This window comes from Equus caballus, chromosome 11 (genome assembly GCF_041296265.1).
Source record: "Equus caballus isolate H_3958 breed thoroughbred chromosome 11, TB-T2T, whole genome shotgun sequence".
In the NCBI taxonomy this organism is placed as follows: domain Eukaryota; kingdom Metazoa; phylum Chordata; class Mammalia; order Perissodactyla; family Equidae; genus Equus; species Equus caballus.
The window spans coordinates 19,663,374-19,682,293 of NC_091694.1; the positions used below are offsets into that span (position 1 = coordinate 19,663,374).

General features: G+C 52.4%; 1 protein-coding gene across 1 annotated transcript; it reads left to right on the forward strand.

Moving 5' to 3' along the window:
* Positions 1-5,164: 5,164 nt before the first annotated feature.
* Positions 5,165-10,706, forward strand: SOST (sclerostin). The gene is made up of 2 exons (XM_001917501.6): positions 5,165-6,009; positions 8,725-10,706. Exons 1-2 carry the CDS (start codon positions 5,655-5,657, stop codon positions 9,144-9,146), a joined length of 777 nt encoding a protein of 258 aa, XP_001917536.3. The 5' UTR covers positions 5,165-5,654; the 3' UTR covers positions 9,147-10,706.
* The last annotated feature ends 8,214 nt before the right edge of the window (positions 10,707-18,920 follow it).

Genomic DNA, 18,920 nt, shown 5'->3' on the forward strand with positions numbered 1-18,920 from the left:
TTTTTAAAAAGACAGTCTCCAAGCTATGGCCTTCTGAATTGATGACCCATTTTAAGAAGTTCAAATGCACAGACATTCAACTTCTGAAGTCTACATTAACATGAACTAACCTGGAGGCAACACTGAATGAGTGGATGGTCTCCAGTTCACTGAAAGTGAATGCATAACACATTTGATTAATGTGTATGTATTTTTAAAACCGTGAGCCACCTCTGTGGAAACCTGGGGTTTGGAAGAACCTAGTTTGAAAGCCCGTGAACTAGACAACCTTCCGCTTTAACATCCCGAGAGTATGGAGCACTTGTGCGGCCACCCTGAGGGGAAGGAGGGCAGAAAGGAGAGTGGGGGGAGGTGTTGAAAGGAGAAGGAAGAGTGGAGGGCAGGTGCAGCCAGGCTCTGAAGGGGAAGACAGTCTCCAAAGATACAGGGTGACAGAGTCTCTCTTTGGCCAAACCTTTGTCAGGCTCCTCTGAGCTTTTTTCGGCTAGGCCTTGACTTTTAGGTTTTCATGTTTGTCTCCATATTGCTCAGTTTTAGCAAGAATCCCCTGTCCTCCATATCTGATCACCCTCAATGTCTAATCGGGCTCCTCATCCCCCACCATCCCCCAGTGAAGTCTGATCACCCTGGCCTGCCTTCACCAAGAATCCTATTAGGTTGGTGTAGCCAGAATGCCCTTTACCCCTAATGCTTTCTCTTAGTAAGTTTTCATTCACTGACCCCCACCCTGCTCCTTGGCTATAGACCCCTACTTCACTTGGTATTCGGAGTGGAGCCCAATCTCTCCCCCTCTGCAAGACCCCATTGCAATGGTCCTACACCTACCACCACAGTACTCCCTTGAATAAAGTCTTCTTTACATTTTTAACAAGTGTCATAAATAATTTCTTTTTTTTTTTTAAAGATTGGCACCTGAGCTAACATCTGTTGCCAATCTTCTTTTTTTTTCCTTCTTTTTCTTCTCCCCAAAGCCCCTCCAGTACGTAGTTTTATATTCTTGTTGTGAGTGCCTCTGGATGTGCTATGTGGGACGCCACCTCAGCACGGCCTGACGAGCCATGCCATGTCCACGCCCAGGATCCGAACCAGCGAAAGCCTGGGCTGCTGAAGCGGAGCGTGTGAACTTAACCACTCGTCCACGGCCAGCCCCTAATTTTTCTTTAACAAAGGTTTGCAGACAGGCGCCCTGCAGGCAGAGGGTGGTAGTTTGGATGGCGGTTGGGGAGGTGCGGGTGATGAGTTGGGGCCCCACCTTGAAGGGCCTGGTCTGCCGGGCAGAAGGGAGTGGAAGTTTTATCCCGTTAGTGCTGGGAGCCATTTGCCTGTTCTAAGCAGGAGGGTGAGTCCCTCAGAAGCTGCTGAATGAACAAGGAGGGGATTTCCACCAGTGCTGAGACCCTGAGCTCCTCAGAGAACAAGTTCTCAGTGGCGATTAAAGGCAGGGTGATCTGGACCTCCCTCAACGCAGGCAACAACCTACAGAGCCTGCTCCCCAAGTCCAGAGACTCCACTGTTACCCCTGACCTGTGGGAGCAAAATCTGTTTAAAATGGAGCCAGTGAGGAGAATCCTCAGTTTCCATGAGTAGAAGGGCTTGAGAACCAAGGAGAGAGTGAAACTCGGTGACATCTGAGGTTCCTTTTGGATCAAAGATTTAATGATCTCAAGGGGTCCAAGGAGCATAGCTTACTTTCCATATTTGGCCTGTCCTTCAAAGTCTGGGCCAAATGCCACGTCTTCCGTGATGATCCAAGGTCCACCGCAGCGGGGAAGAAATAGCTCTTTCCTCCGAAGGCCCCGAACACTTTGTCCTTTTAAAAAAATGCATCTAAACCATTTCTTAGTGGCACCAATCCCTTACTACCTGGTACTGGAGTTATTTGGATGGAGAATTTACTTCTTCCCTGCAATAGGAGCTCCTGGAGGGCCTGGCGAAGGCCTTGCTTCATTCAGTGTTTGGCAAGTGGACATACGAACAGGCAGCTTGGTAGAAACGAAAACCAGTAAATCATCACATAGGAAAACAGCTTTGCTAGGAGTTAAGGCACAACTATTAAATTATTAAATTCTGTTTAAGAAATGTTAACAGCTCAAAGCCAGTGTGTTGGCAGCCTTGTGGAGAAACACGCTGTTGTGGATGGAGTTGTGTCCTTCCACAGTGCATATGTTGATTCCTAACCCCTAGCACCTCCAATAGTGACCTTATTTGGAAGTGGGGTCATTGTAGATGTAATTAGTTAAGATGAAGTCATTAGAGTGGGCCCTAATCCAGTATGACTGATGTCCTTATAGAAAGGGGGAATCAGGACACAGACACACACGCAGGGAGCGCACAAGGTGAATATGAAGGCAGAGATTGGGGTGAAGCTTCCACAAGCTAAGGAGCACCGGAGATGCCAGCAAGCCACCAGAGGCCCAGGGAGAGGCACAGAACAGACTTCAGCGCAGCCCTCAGCATGAACCAACCCTGCCGACACTCTGAGCTCAGAATTCCAGCTTCCAGAACTGTGAGCCAATACATTTCTGTTGTTGACACCCTGTTTGTGGTACTGCTCTCTTCTAGCAGCCCTCGCAAGCTAATGCACATGCCCACTTGTACGTTGCTGGTGGGACTGGGGACCTGGCTGGGTTTTCTGAAGAACAACCCTGCAATACGTCACAAAATTGTTGACCCTCTCAGGCCCAGCATTCACTTCTGGAGATAACCCTAAAGTTAAAAAAAAAAAAAAAAAATTCCTTTGTGAAATACTACTCAGCAATGAAAAGCAACAGATTGTCGATACATGCAAAACTTGGATGAATCTCCAGAAAATTATGAGTGAGGAAAGCCAATCCTAAAAGCTTACATACGGGTTGATTCCGTTTATATAACATTTCCAAAGTGACAAAATTATAGAAATGGCAAACAGATTAGTGGTACTGTGGGTTAGGGGTGGAGAAGGAGGGCTTGGGGGGAGGGTGGGTGTGGGTATAAAAGGGCCATGAGAGGGATCTTTGTGGTCACAAGTTGCTCTTCATCTTGGCCGTGATGGTGGACACTTGACCCTACACATGTGATAAAGTTGCATAGAACTAAACACACACACACACGCAAGTACAGGTAAAACTGGGGACATCTGAATTTGATTAGGAGATTGTATCCATGTCAATATCCTGGCTGTGATAGTGTCCTATAGTTTTGCGAGATGTTACCATTAAGACAAACTGGGTAAAGGGTACATGGAATTTTCTCTGTATTATTTCTTACAAATGCATGTGAATTTACAAAGATCTTAAAATAAAATTTTTTAATTCAAAAATTACTTTGTACAAGGGGGCTGCCCCTGTGGCCGAGTGGTTAAGTTCGCGCGCTCCGCTGCAGGCGGCCCAGTGTTTCGTTGGTTCGAATCCTGGGCGCGGACATGGCACTGCTCATCAGACCACGCTGAGGCAGCGTCCCACATGCCACAACTAGAAGGACCTACAATGAAGAATATACAACTATGTACCGGGGGGCTTTGGGAGAAAAAGGAAAAAAGTAAAATCCTCTAAAAAAAATTACTTTGTACAATGATGTTCATAGCATCCCTACTGAGGATAGGGGAGCATTGGAAATAAGCTAAACTACCCACAACAGAAGTCAGCTAAAACCCTGGGGGTTTAACCTTGGGGAATAGTGTTTAGTTCTGAACAACGATAAGCTTGTGGACTGAGTAAATGTAAAGCTGAGTTAGCGTTAAGTGAAAAAGCAGATGGTATCATAGCAGGTTCTCTCTGAGCCATTCTGTAAAATGCGTGGCTACACACTGGCAGAGAATCATTCAAAAGGATGGAGATAATTTAGAGGTTCAAGTCCACTGGATTCTTCTCTTTTTTCTCTTAACATTACTTCAGTTTCAAATAAAATAATGAAATAAATAAAATCCTGAGCCTCGCCGTCCTTCGGTTGCTGGCTCCTCCTTCCATCTCCAGCAGGTGGCAGAAGTGTTCCAAAGATGGCCCTCACAGGCTTGGGTTCATGTGGACCGGCCGGCAGCTCCCAGCAGCAGGTGGGGCTCCAGGATCAGTTGTTCCAGCTCAAGGAATCCAGGCAGCAGAACTGCCCTCTCTGAAGTCCAGGCCAAGAAGGCAGTCGTCCAGCCACGGTAGGGTTAACGGTCCACATTCCAGAGCAAGGAGAAAGGAGGCTGGAAGGTCACAGACAAGGGGAGGGGTGCAGAGGGCCAGCTTCTCACAATACCGCCAGCTCTGTTGGGAGAGATAGATCACCCCCAACAATGGCCACAGCTGTTTTCGTCTGCCCCGAAGGAAACTGACATAGGAAGCAGGTATCAGAGAGGGCCCTTCCTGCAGGGGCTTCTGTCTGGCTTGTAAAACTGTCAGAGCAGCTGCATTCATGTGTCGAGTGATGGATGATGGAAAGGAGGGACAGACGGCCGCAGATGGACACAGTGACTTACAAGTCGAGGCAGGTGGCAAAAGCCTTGCGACAGCTCTGCAGGTGGGGCGTGCTGATTCATTGCCTAGTGGAAATACCAAGGGGACCTGGGCCACGGCCCTCTTCCCAGCCTCCCTTCAGGGCCAGGAGCGGCTGCGCCTCCTCAAACAGTCCATCTGCAATGAAAGCTTCCGCTGGCCCTCCTTTCTTTTCCTGCACCTCAGGTGTGAACCTTCCTCCCCACGCCTCTACCCCTCCCAGGCCCCTCATTCTGCTCCAGGGCTGTGGGTAGCAATTCCTTTTGGTTTCTTTGTGGCTGGCTGGACCTGCGATGGCTTCATGGAATGCAGCCCATGACATGCACACCAATAAGGTTTTCCACATAGGACTCAAAGCAGTTTTTGAAAACTGTAATGGGCTGGGAGACAAGAAAAAAAATGTCGGCACTAAAAATGTTGGCCCCGGCTTTTGCTAAGAAAAGGGATTTTGTGCTCTCCGCTCCTACCCACAGCCTGGCCAGGGAAATAACTGCCTTTGGCACATCAGCCTGCAAGCCAGACTGAGCGTCCTGGCCAAGAACTGCCTGTCACCTTGTGCAGGATCCCCGAGGAGCATGAGCTGAGGTTTCCTCGAGCTCCATCACCAGTGCCTGTTGACTTCCTCATCCTGACCTTGTCACCAGAATCCCTGTCCCTTGCCCAAGTGGGCACTCTCAGTATAACCCCTAGTCCTCTCTCTTGCCTTTCAGAGAATGTCAAGAGGCACTTTCTTGGCCAGGATAATCAATGCTGAGCCTCATGGAGTTGGGACCGATGAGATTTCTTAAAAAGCATCCTTCTGCCTCTGCCTGAGTCTGTGGGGGCCAACTATACACCCTAGGGCCATTTGTTGGTGAGATGACAAATGAATTTGGCCTGAGAAATGGATCGTTGGGCTGAGCCCTGTGGAGGACTCAGAGCTGCAGTCTTCTTTGTTAAGCTGGTCCACAGTTTGTTTTGAGAAAGCCCAAGGGATCCAGGGAGGTAGAGATGAAGAGCCGGAACTCATTTGATATCTGAAAACCACAGCCGCCTGCACGTGGGAGGTGGTGGAGAGCAGCCTTGCCCACACGCCCCCCTCTCCTGGGGTCACCTGGGAGCACCAGCAGCAATTTGGGAGTTTGCAGGGCTTGAGGAGAAGTCTTTGGAGAGGGCTTGCTCGGAGCACAGCCCGTTCCCTCCCCCTGGGCTGAGGGAAGCATGGGACCAGCCCTGCCCCAGCCTGTCCTCATTGGCTGGCATGAGGCAGAGGGGGCTTTAAAAAGGAACCGTGTCCGGGCTGGGGACCAGAGCCTGTGCTACTGGAAGGCCGGGTGTCCTCCTGCGGCTGGCACCATGCAGCTCTCTCTTGCCCTGTGTCTTGTCTCCCTGCTGGTCCACGCAGCCTTCCGTGTGGTGGAGGGCCAGGGGTGGCAGGCCTTCAAGAACGATGCCACAGAAATCATCCCCGAGCTGGGCGAGTACCCTGAGCCCCCACAAGAGCCGGAGAGCAACAAGACCATGAACCGGGCGGAGAACGGAGGGAGGCCTCCCCACCACCCCTTTGAGACTAAAGGTATGGGGCCGAGGCGAGCCTTCTTAGCACAGGCTCCTGGACGGGTTCTCTTTGGGAGGCTGTGAAGACTGGGGTAGACTGTCAGCCGTTGCCAGCGCTGGTGGAGGGACAGTCTTGCCTAGAGGCAGGGGAAGGATGGCATGCCAGTGCGGCCTTGGACCTGGAGCCCAGGGGCGCGCGCTGGTGGGGGCTGGCAGTGAGAGCCCGGGGCAGGCTCAGGGCTCTGAAAGGAGGTTTCACAGAATCCCCTCCTGAGAACAGAGGAGCGCAAGTCCAGCTGCAGGCAGCACTGGGGAGGGGACAAGGCAAGGGAGCCTCCAGCTGAGCGCCTGCTAGAAGCCAGACACTCCGCCACTGGGCCTGTCCTGTGCCCAGGCACCCATGGCGTGGGAGCCCCAGAAGGTGACCCGGAAACTGAGGCTCCAGAGACTAAGTACCTTGGTAGTGAGTAGAAGAGCTGAGATTTGAATCCAGTTTGAGCCAATTCCAAGACCACTCTGGTGGGGGATTGTGTAGGGGGTGTCAGGGACCAAGAGCTGGAGCAAGTCCTCACAGAGCAGTGGGAAAGGGATGCCAGAAAGGCTCCCCTTCACCTCCCCCTGCCCACGGTCTGCCCACTGAGCTGGCACTTGAAAGAATGGGAGTCCTAGGCACAGTTTTAGCCTCCGACCTGGGTGGCAGCTGGGTCCAAGCCCTGAAAGGGAGGCAGCATCCTCTGTGCAGGGAGTGGAAATAGGTGGCACTGTATCCTGAGTCCCCACCCCAGACTCAGCCTTGCCTCATCCCTGGGGAGGGAGCCCGGCCCTAGTGAAAAGGCAATGGCCCCAGTGGAGGGCACACCGGGGTTCCTGCCCAGGTCTGCACACAGGAGCCCGGGGGGCATTGTGCACAGCTGGCTCTGCAGCTGGCAGGAATGGTTGGAAGCAGGGGCTGGAATGACACTTCAGAGTGAGGGCCTCACTGCCCTTTGGCCACTGTCCTGGCGGGAGAGGAGTCTGCAGCCCAGGTTCCTGCATCGCATCCCTCCCTGCCTCACGACCCCTTGGGAATGGGGGGCTCTGCAAAGGGCAACCCTAGAGGAGGCCAGAGGGACCTCGGGTCTTCGAAACCCCTCCCCCGCGCTCCCCCAGGCAAGTTCAACCAAGCTCAAGCAATGGCTGTAGGGGACCCAAGTACAAGACATCCACCTCCCTCAGCTCCCCTGAGAGGCACAAGCCCCGAGGAAGCCACATGCTCAAAACAAAGTCACCCTCTGCCAGAGGAAGTGCCGCCTGACCTAGGGTCACTGTTCTTGGAAAGCCCAAACGCCTCCTTCCCTGGGCAAACAGGCCGCCCCGAGACACCACACCTGCAGCCTGGGAGCGGGGTGAGGAGGCCACACCAGCCCCGAAACCAGAACGCCAGCCACGGGAGGAAGGCAAACCCCACAACTGCCCTGCTGGACTTGGTCTCCAGGGCCTGGGGGTGGGGGCCTGGCCTTCTCTGACCCCTCTCTGGTTTTGGTCTTACGACTATTTTTCATTTCTTCGTGTCACATGGGAACTGTCCCCTTGAGATGCTTAGGGGAAGACAGATGCTCACATGAGGACCAGCTGTTTAAAAGGCTCTCAGTCGTCTAAGCCCACAGTAGGAGACATGATCAAGATGTCTTCAGGTGACCAAGCCAGGCTTCAAAGCCCAATCTCCCCCGACCCAGGGAGCAAGGCTGTGCCACCATCAGGTGTCCATCAAATGGCCCAGCAGAGCGCCTGGTACACAGCAGGTGCTTAATCTTTGTGAGAGCCAAATCTGTAGGCTTTCAGTCCAAGCTCAGTCCCCTTCTGACAGGGAAGTAACTGTAGTAAGAAGCAGCCCTGTTCCCCCTCCCCTCAGCCCAGCGTCCCATGGGTGCTCGGACTTACAGCTTCCACCCTTGTGGCAGCCGAGAGGTGCTGGGGCCCCAGGGAAGTGGAGTCAGGAGACCCAGCTCTGCCTTTTGGGCCAGCCCTTTTCCCTCTCTGGGCCTCAGAGTCCTCGGTGATAATGCGGGGGTTGGACAGGCTGCCTTTGGTTCCTTTTAAGTCTAATGACTTCTCTCCCCCTCCGCTTCCAGCCCTCTCCTCACAGCAGCTGCCCTGGCTTGTTACCTCCTGTTAACCCCCACTCCTTTCTCCGTCCCTTCCCCACTCCTCCCAAGCGGCTGGAAGAGAAATTTGGGAGAAGCCAGAGCCATACAGAGGGTGTGGCTAGTACCTAAGCTCCATGGCCAGGGACCCCGTGGCACAGGTGTGACTTAAGTCTGGTGAAGAGGACACCCCTAGGAATAATAAAAACACGTAACAACAGCCAACCCCTGCATTTCTTCCTGTGTGCCGGGTGGTGTCCCCTGATTATCTGTGGATTAATTCACTGAATACTCAGGACAACCCATTGTACAGATGGGAAGTACAGAGAGGTTAAGTAACTTGCCCAAGACCACACAGTGATGGAGCCGGTGTTTGAACCGGAGCAGTCACTTGGCTCCAAAGAATCAGGGTGAGAGGGTGGGTCAGGGATCTTTCCACCAGCCCCAGAGGCCCCGGGACCTTTGCATAACAGACGCCCAGGGGCGAAAGCGTCTGCAGCGAGGCGGGTTTGGAGAGGGCGCGGGCAGCTGGAGGGAGGCTGGCGGGGCGGGGCGGGGCGGGGATGGGGGGCCGGGCGGGCCGCCGCCCTCACGCGCGCCTCTCTCCGCAGATGCGTCCGAGTACAGCTGCCGCGAGCTGCACTTCACCCGCTACGTGACCGACGGGCCGTGCCGCAGCGCCAAGCCGGTCACCGAGCTGGTGTGCTCGGGCCAGTGCGGCCCGGCGCGCCTGCTGCCCAACGCCATCGGCCGCGGCAAGTGGTGGCGCCCGAGCGGGCCCGACTTCCGCTGCATCCCCGACCGCTACCGCGCGCAGCGGGTGCAGCTGCAGTGCCCTGGCGGCGCGGCGCCGCGCGCGCGCAAGGTGCGCCTGGTGGCCTCGTGCAAGTGCAAGCGCCTCACCCGCTTCCACAACCAGTCCGAGCTCAAGGACTTCGGGCCCGAGGCCGCGCGGCCGCAGAAGGCCCGGAAGCCGCGGCCGAGCGCCCGGGGCGCCAAAGCCAACCACGCGGAGCTGGAGAACGCCTATTAGAGCCCGCCGCGCCTCCCCAGCCGGCGCCCCCGACCCAGGCGCCCCAGGTTTCTGCCCTCCGCGCGCGGTCCGATTGTTTGTATTTCATTTTAAATGCCTGCAAGCCAGGGCAGGGGGCCGAGACCTTCCTGGCTTCCTCAGGAGGTAGCCAGGCCCTGCGGATCCTGGGTGCCCGCAAAGCCCCCCTCTCCCCGCCCGCCCGCCGAAGGGGTCCCTGCAGGGCAGGGGAGGGAGCTGAGAGTCACAGACACTGAGCCACGAGCCCCGCCCACCGGGCCGCCTACCTTGGCTGGTCCCACTTCCCAGGAGGCTGAAAGGGAAACATTTCACTGCCCCCCCCCCCCCACCCCCGCGGTTTAAGGGAGCGGTGGGGAGTCAGGAAAGGCCGAGGACTGGTTAAGAAAGTTCCAGGAGATTCCCCCTCCACTTCTTTGCCCGTTACAAAGCCTTCAGTGCCACGTTGTGCCAAGAACACAGGACTGAGATCCGAATAGAGTTTCTAGTCCTGCCTCTGCCCCTAGCTTGCTGGGTGACTATGCCATTCTCTTCCTGGATGATTTCTTCTGTAAAATGGAGGTAGGGGAACGGGATTAGGATCTCGAGGAAGCTACTAGCATCTGATTGCAAGGACTCAGGTGCCCTTTAAATGGGCAGGGTGAGAGATGTTGGATTGAATCCTTGCCATGGTCATTTCCAGAATTCCGAGTTGTAATCCTCTGATCTGACAGACAGAGATGAAAACAAGCAGGAAAAAAGAAACGAATCTATTTCTAGATGACAAACTCCTGAAGGATGCCCATGTTGTTTCTCAGCTTGGCCTCCCAGATGTTTGGGTACCTCCATTCCTCCCTCTCAAAGGATGCAGAAACAACACCATCAATTGGGGTAGAGAAGGAGAAGGTCCCAAGGGTGGCAGGAGGGACAGAAATCATTCCTCTATTCCCAAGTCGCACCAGCCCCTCCCCCGGCCATGCCCATATTTTAAAGTGACCTTCTGCAGAGAAGCTCAGGGTCCCAGGACACTGGGCTTGCAGCCCAAGGGAGCAGCCAGCAGATCCCTCCGGAGGCACCTCCTCCTGCCCACGGCTCCAGACACACTTCGGTCTAGAAAATAGCTTCTAACTGCTGTTACGCGTGATGGCATATCTTACATTAAAATAATATTACTGGGGAAAAAAGACAAATGCTGTACATATGCTGAGAAACCACAAAGCCTGACAGCTCATCTAAACATCTTTTTGAAAACCATTTCCAGGTACCTCGTACTTTCTATGTAGTTTTTAATTGTTACAAAATTCTTTTTCTAAACAGCAGCACCTGCCGTGTGAAAGCCTGCTGGGCTGGTGGTTTTTTGCGGTCCTTTCATGTGGGATTTGTCCACGAGAATGAAAGTAGTGGTTTTTAAAAAGAGTTAAGTTACATATTTATTTTCTCACTTAAGTTATTTATGCAAAAGTTTTTCTTGTAGAGAACGACAATGTTAATGTTGCTTTATGAAATACCAGTCTGTTCCTTCAGAATCCTGAGGCATTGTTAATAAAGACAATGGATCGTCATGGAGAGGATGTGGTCTGGTTTTGTCAACCGCACACAGTGATTTCTGTCAAAGTTAACATCCTTCTCTTGGTCACTAGGGCTTCACCCTCGGATGCACTTTGCCCTATGGTGGCCCTTGTGGCACTCCTTCCTTTGAAAAGTCACACTCATCCCTTCCTTTCCAAACCGAGACCTCCTTCCTCATTCCCGGGCCATTGTAATCGCCTCAGTCTGGTCTCTCTTAAGCAGCCTCCCTTCACACTGTCTCCCAAAATCACTGTTCTCATTGTGTCACACCTCTGCTCAAGATCCTTCAATAGCTCCTTCTTGTCCAGGGTCAAGTTCGGGCTTCTCAGTCAAACATGTAAGACCTTCCCCTGCTTGACGCCCATCCCCCACCCCACCAAGTTCCTTGCTGACTCCAAGCGGCCAAACGCTATCCTGATCCATGCCTCCGTGGTTTGCGGCCCCCACTGACCACCTCCAACAACTCCTGCTCTTTTTTGGGGGTTCATGTTCCTTGTCTCCTTCTCCCTGAACCTTCTAGAAATGTTCCAATCCCGCTGCTCCCTCTCTCCTCAGATGTCCAGCCCCTCTTGTCCATGCCACTGCTTTGGTCCCTGATTCTACGTCTTCCATTCAACATTCACTCCTGGATCTCTCCGTCTTGCCTGGCGAAGCCCTGCTCAGTCCTGGGATAGATGCAAAGCCAAGTACAGTTCAGGACCAGCTCACGAGCAGCTCACTCAACGTTTTTTCCCAACGTGAAGTGATCCAGGAATGCCTCCCTGTGAAGATGTAAGCTTGTCACACAGGGACAATGTCTTGCACTTTTCTCAAAGTCTTGCCTCACAAGGTGCCACATAGTCCCGGACGCTGGCAGAGACTCAAGAAATACTCTTCTGTAGCCATAAGGAGGGATGATCAATTGCAAAGCTTTAAATCAAGTCCAGCCCATCCTGGGGTAACCCCACCCCAAGAGCCCTCCCCACCCCCTAAAGTAAGCTAAAGTCCCCCCAGATGACTTTTCACTGTAATTCCCAAGGAACCCCTATAAATTCATTATCATCATCAAGTCTTTGAGAGGTGTCAGTGGGTGTTGCTGCCTCCAGCCCCAAGGAGGCCTCAGTGAGACCCTGCAGGGAATCCGTGTCTCGTGCAGAGTGTCCCAGAGCCTGGAACAGGAGAGCAGGTAGGAAAGGGATACGTTGTCCAGCCCCCAGAGGCAGTGTGCTACAGTGCCTGGGACACAGGCTCTGGAGCCAGGTTTGTGTTTGAATCTGAGGCCACTGAGGCACCAAGGGGTGAAATGTTTTGTCCACAGCCAGATGTGGGCTCAGTTCCCCATCCTGACACTCACTCAAGCTGCTTAGAACCTGGTGGGCACGTGGACAGATAGTCAGGTCGCATCATTCTGTACGAAGTGTTCTGGGACCAATTCACTCTGTGGCAGGGGTGAGGGATAAAGTTTAGGGAAGGTTTCACAGAGGCGGGTGCTGCTTAGAGGTTGTCCAGGTGGAGAAGAGGGCACAGGCATTCTAGCAAAGGCACTGAGGCTGAAGGGGCACGGCTGTTGCAGGAGGATGAGACTCGGTCCAGCACCATTTCTCAACACGTACTGAGTCCTCACCTTGCCAGGCAGCGTGGGGGAACCAGGAGTTCCAAGCAATGCCCCAACCCCAGATACGCCTAGGCTATGCTCTCTGGGACCCAGAGATCCAGGAGGGCTCAGCCCAGGCTACAATCCCATTACCACCAGGGGGAAAAAAAACCCAAAGGCTAAATTGTAGGTCAGGCTAAGGGTTATTTATGGAAAGTTATATTCTACCTACATGGGGTCTATGAGTCTGGCGCCGATCAGAAACAGACCAGACGAGAGGCTCGGCTGGGAGGGGCAGCGTTCGGCTGCGGGGAGCACACCTTCTGGGGGTGCAGCCAGACGCGGGGCTTGTATTAATAGTCTGAGAGTCAGACAGACAGAGGGACAGAGGGAAATAGATCTCTCTCTCTCTCACACACACACGCACACGCACACACACTCCATGGGGGCTCTCCTTACACTGCAAGTACACATCAGGCCACTTTGGCACAAGGGGGTAGAGCAAAAGAAACTCAAGGCACAGGAATCCACCCTTCCCCGCTGTCCTTGAAGCAGACAGGACTTGGGCAGCCAGGGAGGGTGGAGAACCTGCAAAAGCTACCTGTGTCAGCTAAGCTCAGAGACATAGCAGCTGAAAGCTGATGCCGTGTCCCATGCCCGTCCGCCTCCCACCTGTTCCCCACCACAGGCCTGCCCTGGCTCCTACGTCCTGATCACTGATTCTAGCTCTGGGAACGGCGTAGTCCTTCCTGTCCCCCTCCTCAACTTCCTGGAGTACACCCTCTGTCCTCTCCCTTGTCCAAGGGCTCAGGTCTCTGGCAGCTTGAAGTTCCTTTCGTGGCTACAGGGGCAGGAGGCAAGGGATCTGTTGCTCTTAATTGATGTGACCGTGTACCTGGTTTGCCCAGGCATTGACACCTATTGGCTCAGCGTAATTAGTAACATCTCCCTCTTTTATTCTCAGAAATGTCCCAGTTTGCGCAATAAACTATATGTTTCCCCTGCTATTAACAGATTCAACTTTCCATGGAATAGCTGGGCCCAGTTGCTCACTTCCAAATGCTGCTCCCTCTGTCTGGGGTGCTCTCTGTGTGCCCACTCAAGGCCTGTTCACCCTTCAGGTCTCACACAAGTGTCACTCCCCATGACAACCAGACCAGTCCAAACCCCTTTGCTTTGTCCTTCTTAAGCAAGGCTCCCTTCGTTCAGAAAGCTTATCTCAGCACAGTCATGTGCTGCGTAACGACGTCTCGGTCAACGACAGACCGCATATACGATGGGGCTCCCAGAAGATCAGTACCAAGTAGCCTAGGTGTGGAGTAGGCTCCACCATCTAGGTTTGTGTAAGTGCACTCTGTGATGTTTGCTCAATGATGAAATGACCTAATGACACATTTCTCAGGACGTATCCCTGTCGTTAAGCGACGCATGACTGTCGTTATGTAATTATGGATTTATTCATGTATTTGATTAATCTCTCCTCGCCCAGACTGTAAGACCCAGGAAACAGTGACGCCTAACTGTCGCTGCACCCCAGTACCCAGCACACAGGAGGCGCCTCATATGCATTGTGGTTGCGTGGTGGCTGTTCAGTTTGTTTAGGATTTCTTCTCTTGTGAGATTAAGTGGATGGAATGGAGTGGGATGCGTGGATGATGGTGGGAGGAGGGAGCGGACTATCTGACATCTGTGCAAAGAGGCTGTTTGCTTGGATCATTTTATATTAGGTCTCCGAGGATAAGACACAGCTCCTACCCTCAAGCAGTTCACCGTCTTGCTGGGGAGTTGAGTGGCAAATGAGGGCACGAGGCCCTGCTGTGGGTAGGTGATCATCTGCCGCCTGAGTGGTAGAGACCTGAGGGGGTGGGGGCTTCAGGGGAGCGAAGCAGGGATGGGGTCCAGCTGACGTCGAAGGCTGCCTGGACTCAGAGGGACAGAGAGGAGAGGCAGTGGAAGGAAAGGGAGAAAGAGGGGCAACACTGAATGGAGTGAGGGGGTGGCGGCGTGTGTCCTGGCACACAGTGGGCTCTCTCTATCGAAGTTTATTACACGAGGAAGCAGCAGAAGCCAGGAAAGAGAGCACATGGGGTGGGGGCAGAGTCGGATACTGTCAATCATGCCAGGAGAGAGAAGGCACAGAGTGGAAAGGCCGGGGCTGAGCCCCACCATGGTGGCGTCGACTCCCATGGGAAAGGCAAGAAGCTGGGTTGCGGATGCTGAGGGGCCCTGAATGGCAGTCTGTTCTCCGTGAGCCCGGCAGGCTGCTTTGGCTGCCTTTCTTCCCATCTCCCTCCATCCCCGTTTCCCAATTTCTCTACCGTCATCTGGGGTGCCTGAGCTAGGGTCCTCCCGCTGAGAAGGCCAGAGCCGGCCATGGACAGCTGCAGGTGGGAGATAGGTACCCGTGGGGGAGGGCAGGAAAGGGAGAGGGAAGGAGAGGTGCCCAGACCACGAACCTCACCTGCCTGACAATTTCCTGAGGGCGGATCCTGCCAACAGGTTTAAGGTGGAGGCAGGAGAGATGGGGGTAGGAGAGGAAGTAGGAGAAAGGAGAAGGTAGACATGGAGAGGAAAAGAGGGGTCATCTTCATTCCTTCCACTAACAGTGACTGTGTGCCAGCCGTGTGCCAGGCTCTGCCCTAGGCTCTGGGCATGTGGCTGTGATCATGGCACCTCATGGAGCTCACGCTCTAGTGCTGGCAGGGAGATGAATGTTAGACAGATGACAAAGAAGTGCACAGCACAATGCCCAGGAATGAAAAGTTCTGTAGAGAAAAATAAAGCTGGTGAGCAGATAGAGAGCCAGATAGAGCAGATAGAGAGACGGAGGTGGCCAGGTCAGCCCTCTCCGAGGAGGTGGAATTTAAACTGAGGCCTAAATGCAGTGAAGGAGTGAGCCACACAAGGACCTGGGGCTGCATGTGCCAGGAGGGGGAACAGCAAGTGCGGAGACCTTGAAGGTATGTAGGGGGTGGTGAAGGGACACCACTAATTGCTTTGGGTGCCTTTCAGGCGTCTCCATGCCAGGGCTGCTAACCCCTGATCTGGAAGCCAGCGTGGTCATTATAATTATAGGGGAGAGATGTGTGTGTGTTTGTGTGTGTGTGTAAAAGAGAGAGAGAGTCTTTTTGTACGTCTTCCTGGCCCTGTATGTTAAAGACCAAGAGGCCCCCAGAAGAGAATAAATTGCATGTTATTAATTATGTAGTTTTGCATGCCTTTATTCTTAAAGTGCATGATTGGTTTCCTGAAGGGAGGCTGTGGGCATCAGGCCAATACATTCTGTCTAGGACACATATAAGTTATGAAATTCATATACAATTGCAGAAAAGTTTGCAGTTTTCCTTTGCTGGATGCCCACAAAATCCAAGCTGGGATAAAAGCAAGGATTAGCTTGGCTTGGGAAAGTGCGAACATGAGTGTGTTAGCTGTTCTTCCTACCGTGGCTCAAAGCCCAGACACATAAGTGTATGTCGGTGTAGACATGTTTATTCGATTCAGCTGAGACTAGTTCGGGGGATTGAGATCTGAAGGGTGAGAAGGAGCCTAGAAATGAACTCCTTCTGGAAAGGCTCATTCTTACTCTCTGAACTGTGTGAGAACGTCGCCATCAGTGCGCACGCTCCAGTCGCAGCGTCCACTGCAAACCTCTTTCTGAAAGGCTCGCTTTCACTCTGCTCTCTGGTTTTGCACATGTGGTCACAGCTGTGTGCACGCCTGCTTGTGCCCACACATGCCATCTTTGCTCTGAGTGCATGATGCCAGACACTCCCAGGTATTCTAAAAGCCCTCTGTTTCTGCCCCTCGGTTAGCAGGTGTCCCAGAACAGCACTGGCATCCGGGAACTGAGAACGATGCTGTGATCCAGAAGTCACGTCAGATGGGAACGGTGGCCAGTTTTGGACAAGATAGAGCCCCCTGTCTTCCAGGGACACCAGACAAGAGGCCAAGACTGTGCCTTTGTCCAGAAGCCAAAAGCAAACCAAGAAGGTGGGGTGTTTTCTGTACACATTGCCCTCGGGGGCCCCCAAGACCCGCCTCCAGCTCTGCTCCGTCCAGGAGGAGCTGTGTGGAGGCAGAGGCCGGCTCGGGGTCCCTTCTCCCAGTGTCCTCCCTTCCATCCTCTATACCACTACCAGGTGGGCCTTTATTTTTTAAAAACAAAGTTCAAATTTTTTTTAAATGCAGGAAACAATGTTTTTGAGTTTTTGCACAATGATTTCTTTTCTATATAAAATAGAACATTATAGGTAAAATCCTCTTTGTATTTCTCCCCTTCCTCATGCTTTCCCTCCCTCTCCAGAAGCAAGATTCTATGTTTCTATGCTTTTCTACATATATATTATTTATAACCAATATAAAACGTGTGACTTTAAATCTTACATGCATTTTATCATACTATACTTATCCTGAAACTCACCTTTTTTTACTCAAAATTATGCTTTTAAGATCTAGTCATGTTGGATCATTTTTAGCTATTGAAGCCTATTACATTTTATGGCTATACCTTATCTGTTTATCTGTTTTTCTACTGGTGGACATTAAGTTATTTCCAATGTTTTCACATCACAAGCAATGCTATAAGGAAGCTGCCTGCACTGGTCTCATGATATGACATGTGATAGAATTTCTTCAAGACAGAAAGGAATGAGTAGTCTAAGATGAAAATCTGATCATGTCACTGCCTTGCTCAAAATTCCTCCATGGCTCCCTATTACCTAAAGGATAAATTCTAAATTCCTTAGCTTACAAGGATATGATCTGGTTTCTGCCTACCTGTCCAGCCATACATTCAACCAGTGGCCTCCTTAGCAATCTATTCTCTGCAATATTGCATTTCTTTTAAGTTCCCAAAACTCCAGGTCATTTCAAACCTCTGTGCTCTTGCACATGCTGTCCAGTCTGTCCAGGACACCGTCCTCCCACTTCTCTGGTCTGGAAAGTCCTCTTCATCTTCAAGTCTCACCTCCAACACTGCCTCTTCCATGGGGGTGAACTATAGTGCCACACACATACTGCATTACAGGGACAGCCACATGGGCTGAACTTAACTTCCTCCCCTCCAGACTGTGAGCCTATTGAGGGCAGGGCCCCAGCCTTTGCACATTTGTAGCCCCAGTGCCTTTGCACAGGCTCAGCCAGAATCAGTGCTCAATAAATATTTGTTGAATTAATGGATGTTTGGCTAGTGGGGCGTGATTTGAGCAGTAGGAATGAAAAGTCCAGCTTCTTTCCAGCTCAGCAGCAGGCCAGAGCTCTGGGACAAGCTTTTCAAAAGCATTTCTTTCATTCAAGTTCCTCTGTAGCTTTGCAATATTGTGTAGGGGAGAAGGGCCCCTCCCAAGAAACCAAGTCCATGGTTATTTACCCAGGACATTATCAAGCAGCCAAATTACAGACGTCTCTATCACTTGGCCAACAATTTGGTGTTGTGGTGTTAGGTTATTTCCACGTCTGAAGAAAACAGCTACTCTCTGACTAAAGAAATAAATGATATCATTTTTCATTCAGGCAACCAGATTCCTTGGTACAAAGGGCTCCCTGGGGAGGACGGCCGGGACAGCGTGGCTCCTCTGAGGCTATTTACATCTGTCAGCTTCTCTAATCTCTGGCCTGCCTTCCTCTGCCTGTTTCCTTTTCTTCGCTCAGAGGCCGGTGTTGAGCCCCATACTTGCAAGGAGGGTGGTGAGCCGCGGTCCTCACGTATGCGCTGGGGGTGGTGGGGGTGAGGTTTTGGCCCAGTGACATTTGGCTTTTTTTTTTTCCTTTTCCTTTTTCTTAGAAACCAGCCTTAATTTAAGATAATGACTCCCCTCATTCTCCGGTGATCGCTATTTGTAGGGACTTATTTTTCCCTGGTCAATTTGGCTAAGAGAAGTTGAATCTAAAAGGGAACGGTTTCTAAAAATGTCGCCGGACAGTTTTCAGGGCACTAAGGGGCATCTTCTGGGTCACCTGTTGCATGAGAGCCTGGGTGCCCCTTCTTCTTAAAGAAAAGCTGGAGCTGGAAACAGACTCCCGAGCCTTTGATGACGGATCGAGTCACTATGGCTCTTTAAAATGTCGTGGAAACCTGGAGTAACAAGGGCCCTGAGGAATTATTTGGTCTGGACTTCACCGAAATATTCCAATTCCTGCACAGTCAGCCTCCACCTCGGTCCAGCCTGGTCTCCTGTCGTGTCCCCCACCCCCGTCCCGGCCCTGGCTCCCCTCTCCACCCACGCTGCCGCGCTTTCAGTTCCTCGAAAGCACCGGGCTCATCGCTGATGGCGATGCTGTTCCCTCCTCCTGGGACGCTCCTCCTGAGTTCTCTGCCTTCCGATCTCAGCTCAAATGCCACCTCCTCTAAGGCCTTCCCTGACTACCCCTCTGAAACAGGACCCTGCTATTCTCTTCCCCAAACTTTGTCACGATTTGTCATTATGTAAGTGGCAGGTCATGTCTGCTTCCGCTGGTAAGCCCTATTAGGCAGGGACTGAGCAGGCTTACTCCCTGCCACGTGCTGTGTGCCGAGACCACGGAGCCAGGCACACAGCAGATGCTCAGTGACTGTTTGCTGAATGTGGCCCAGCAAGGGGCAAGTGGGCCACCAGCACACTCCCTCTAGAACACAACCATTGTAGGGGTCATTTAAATAC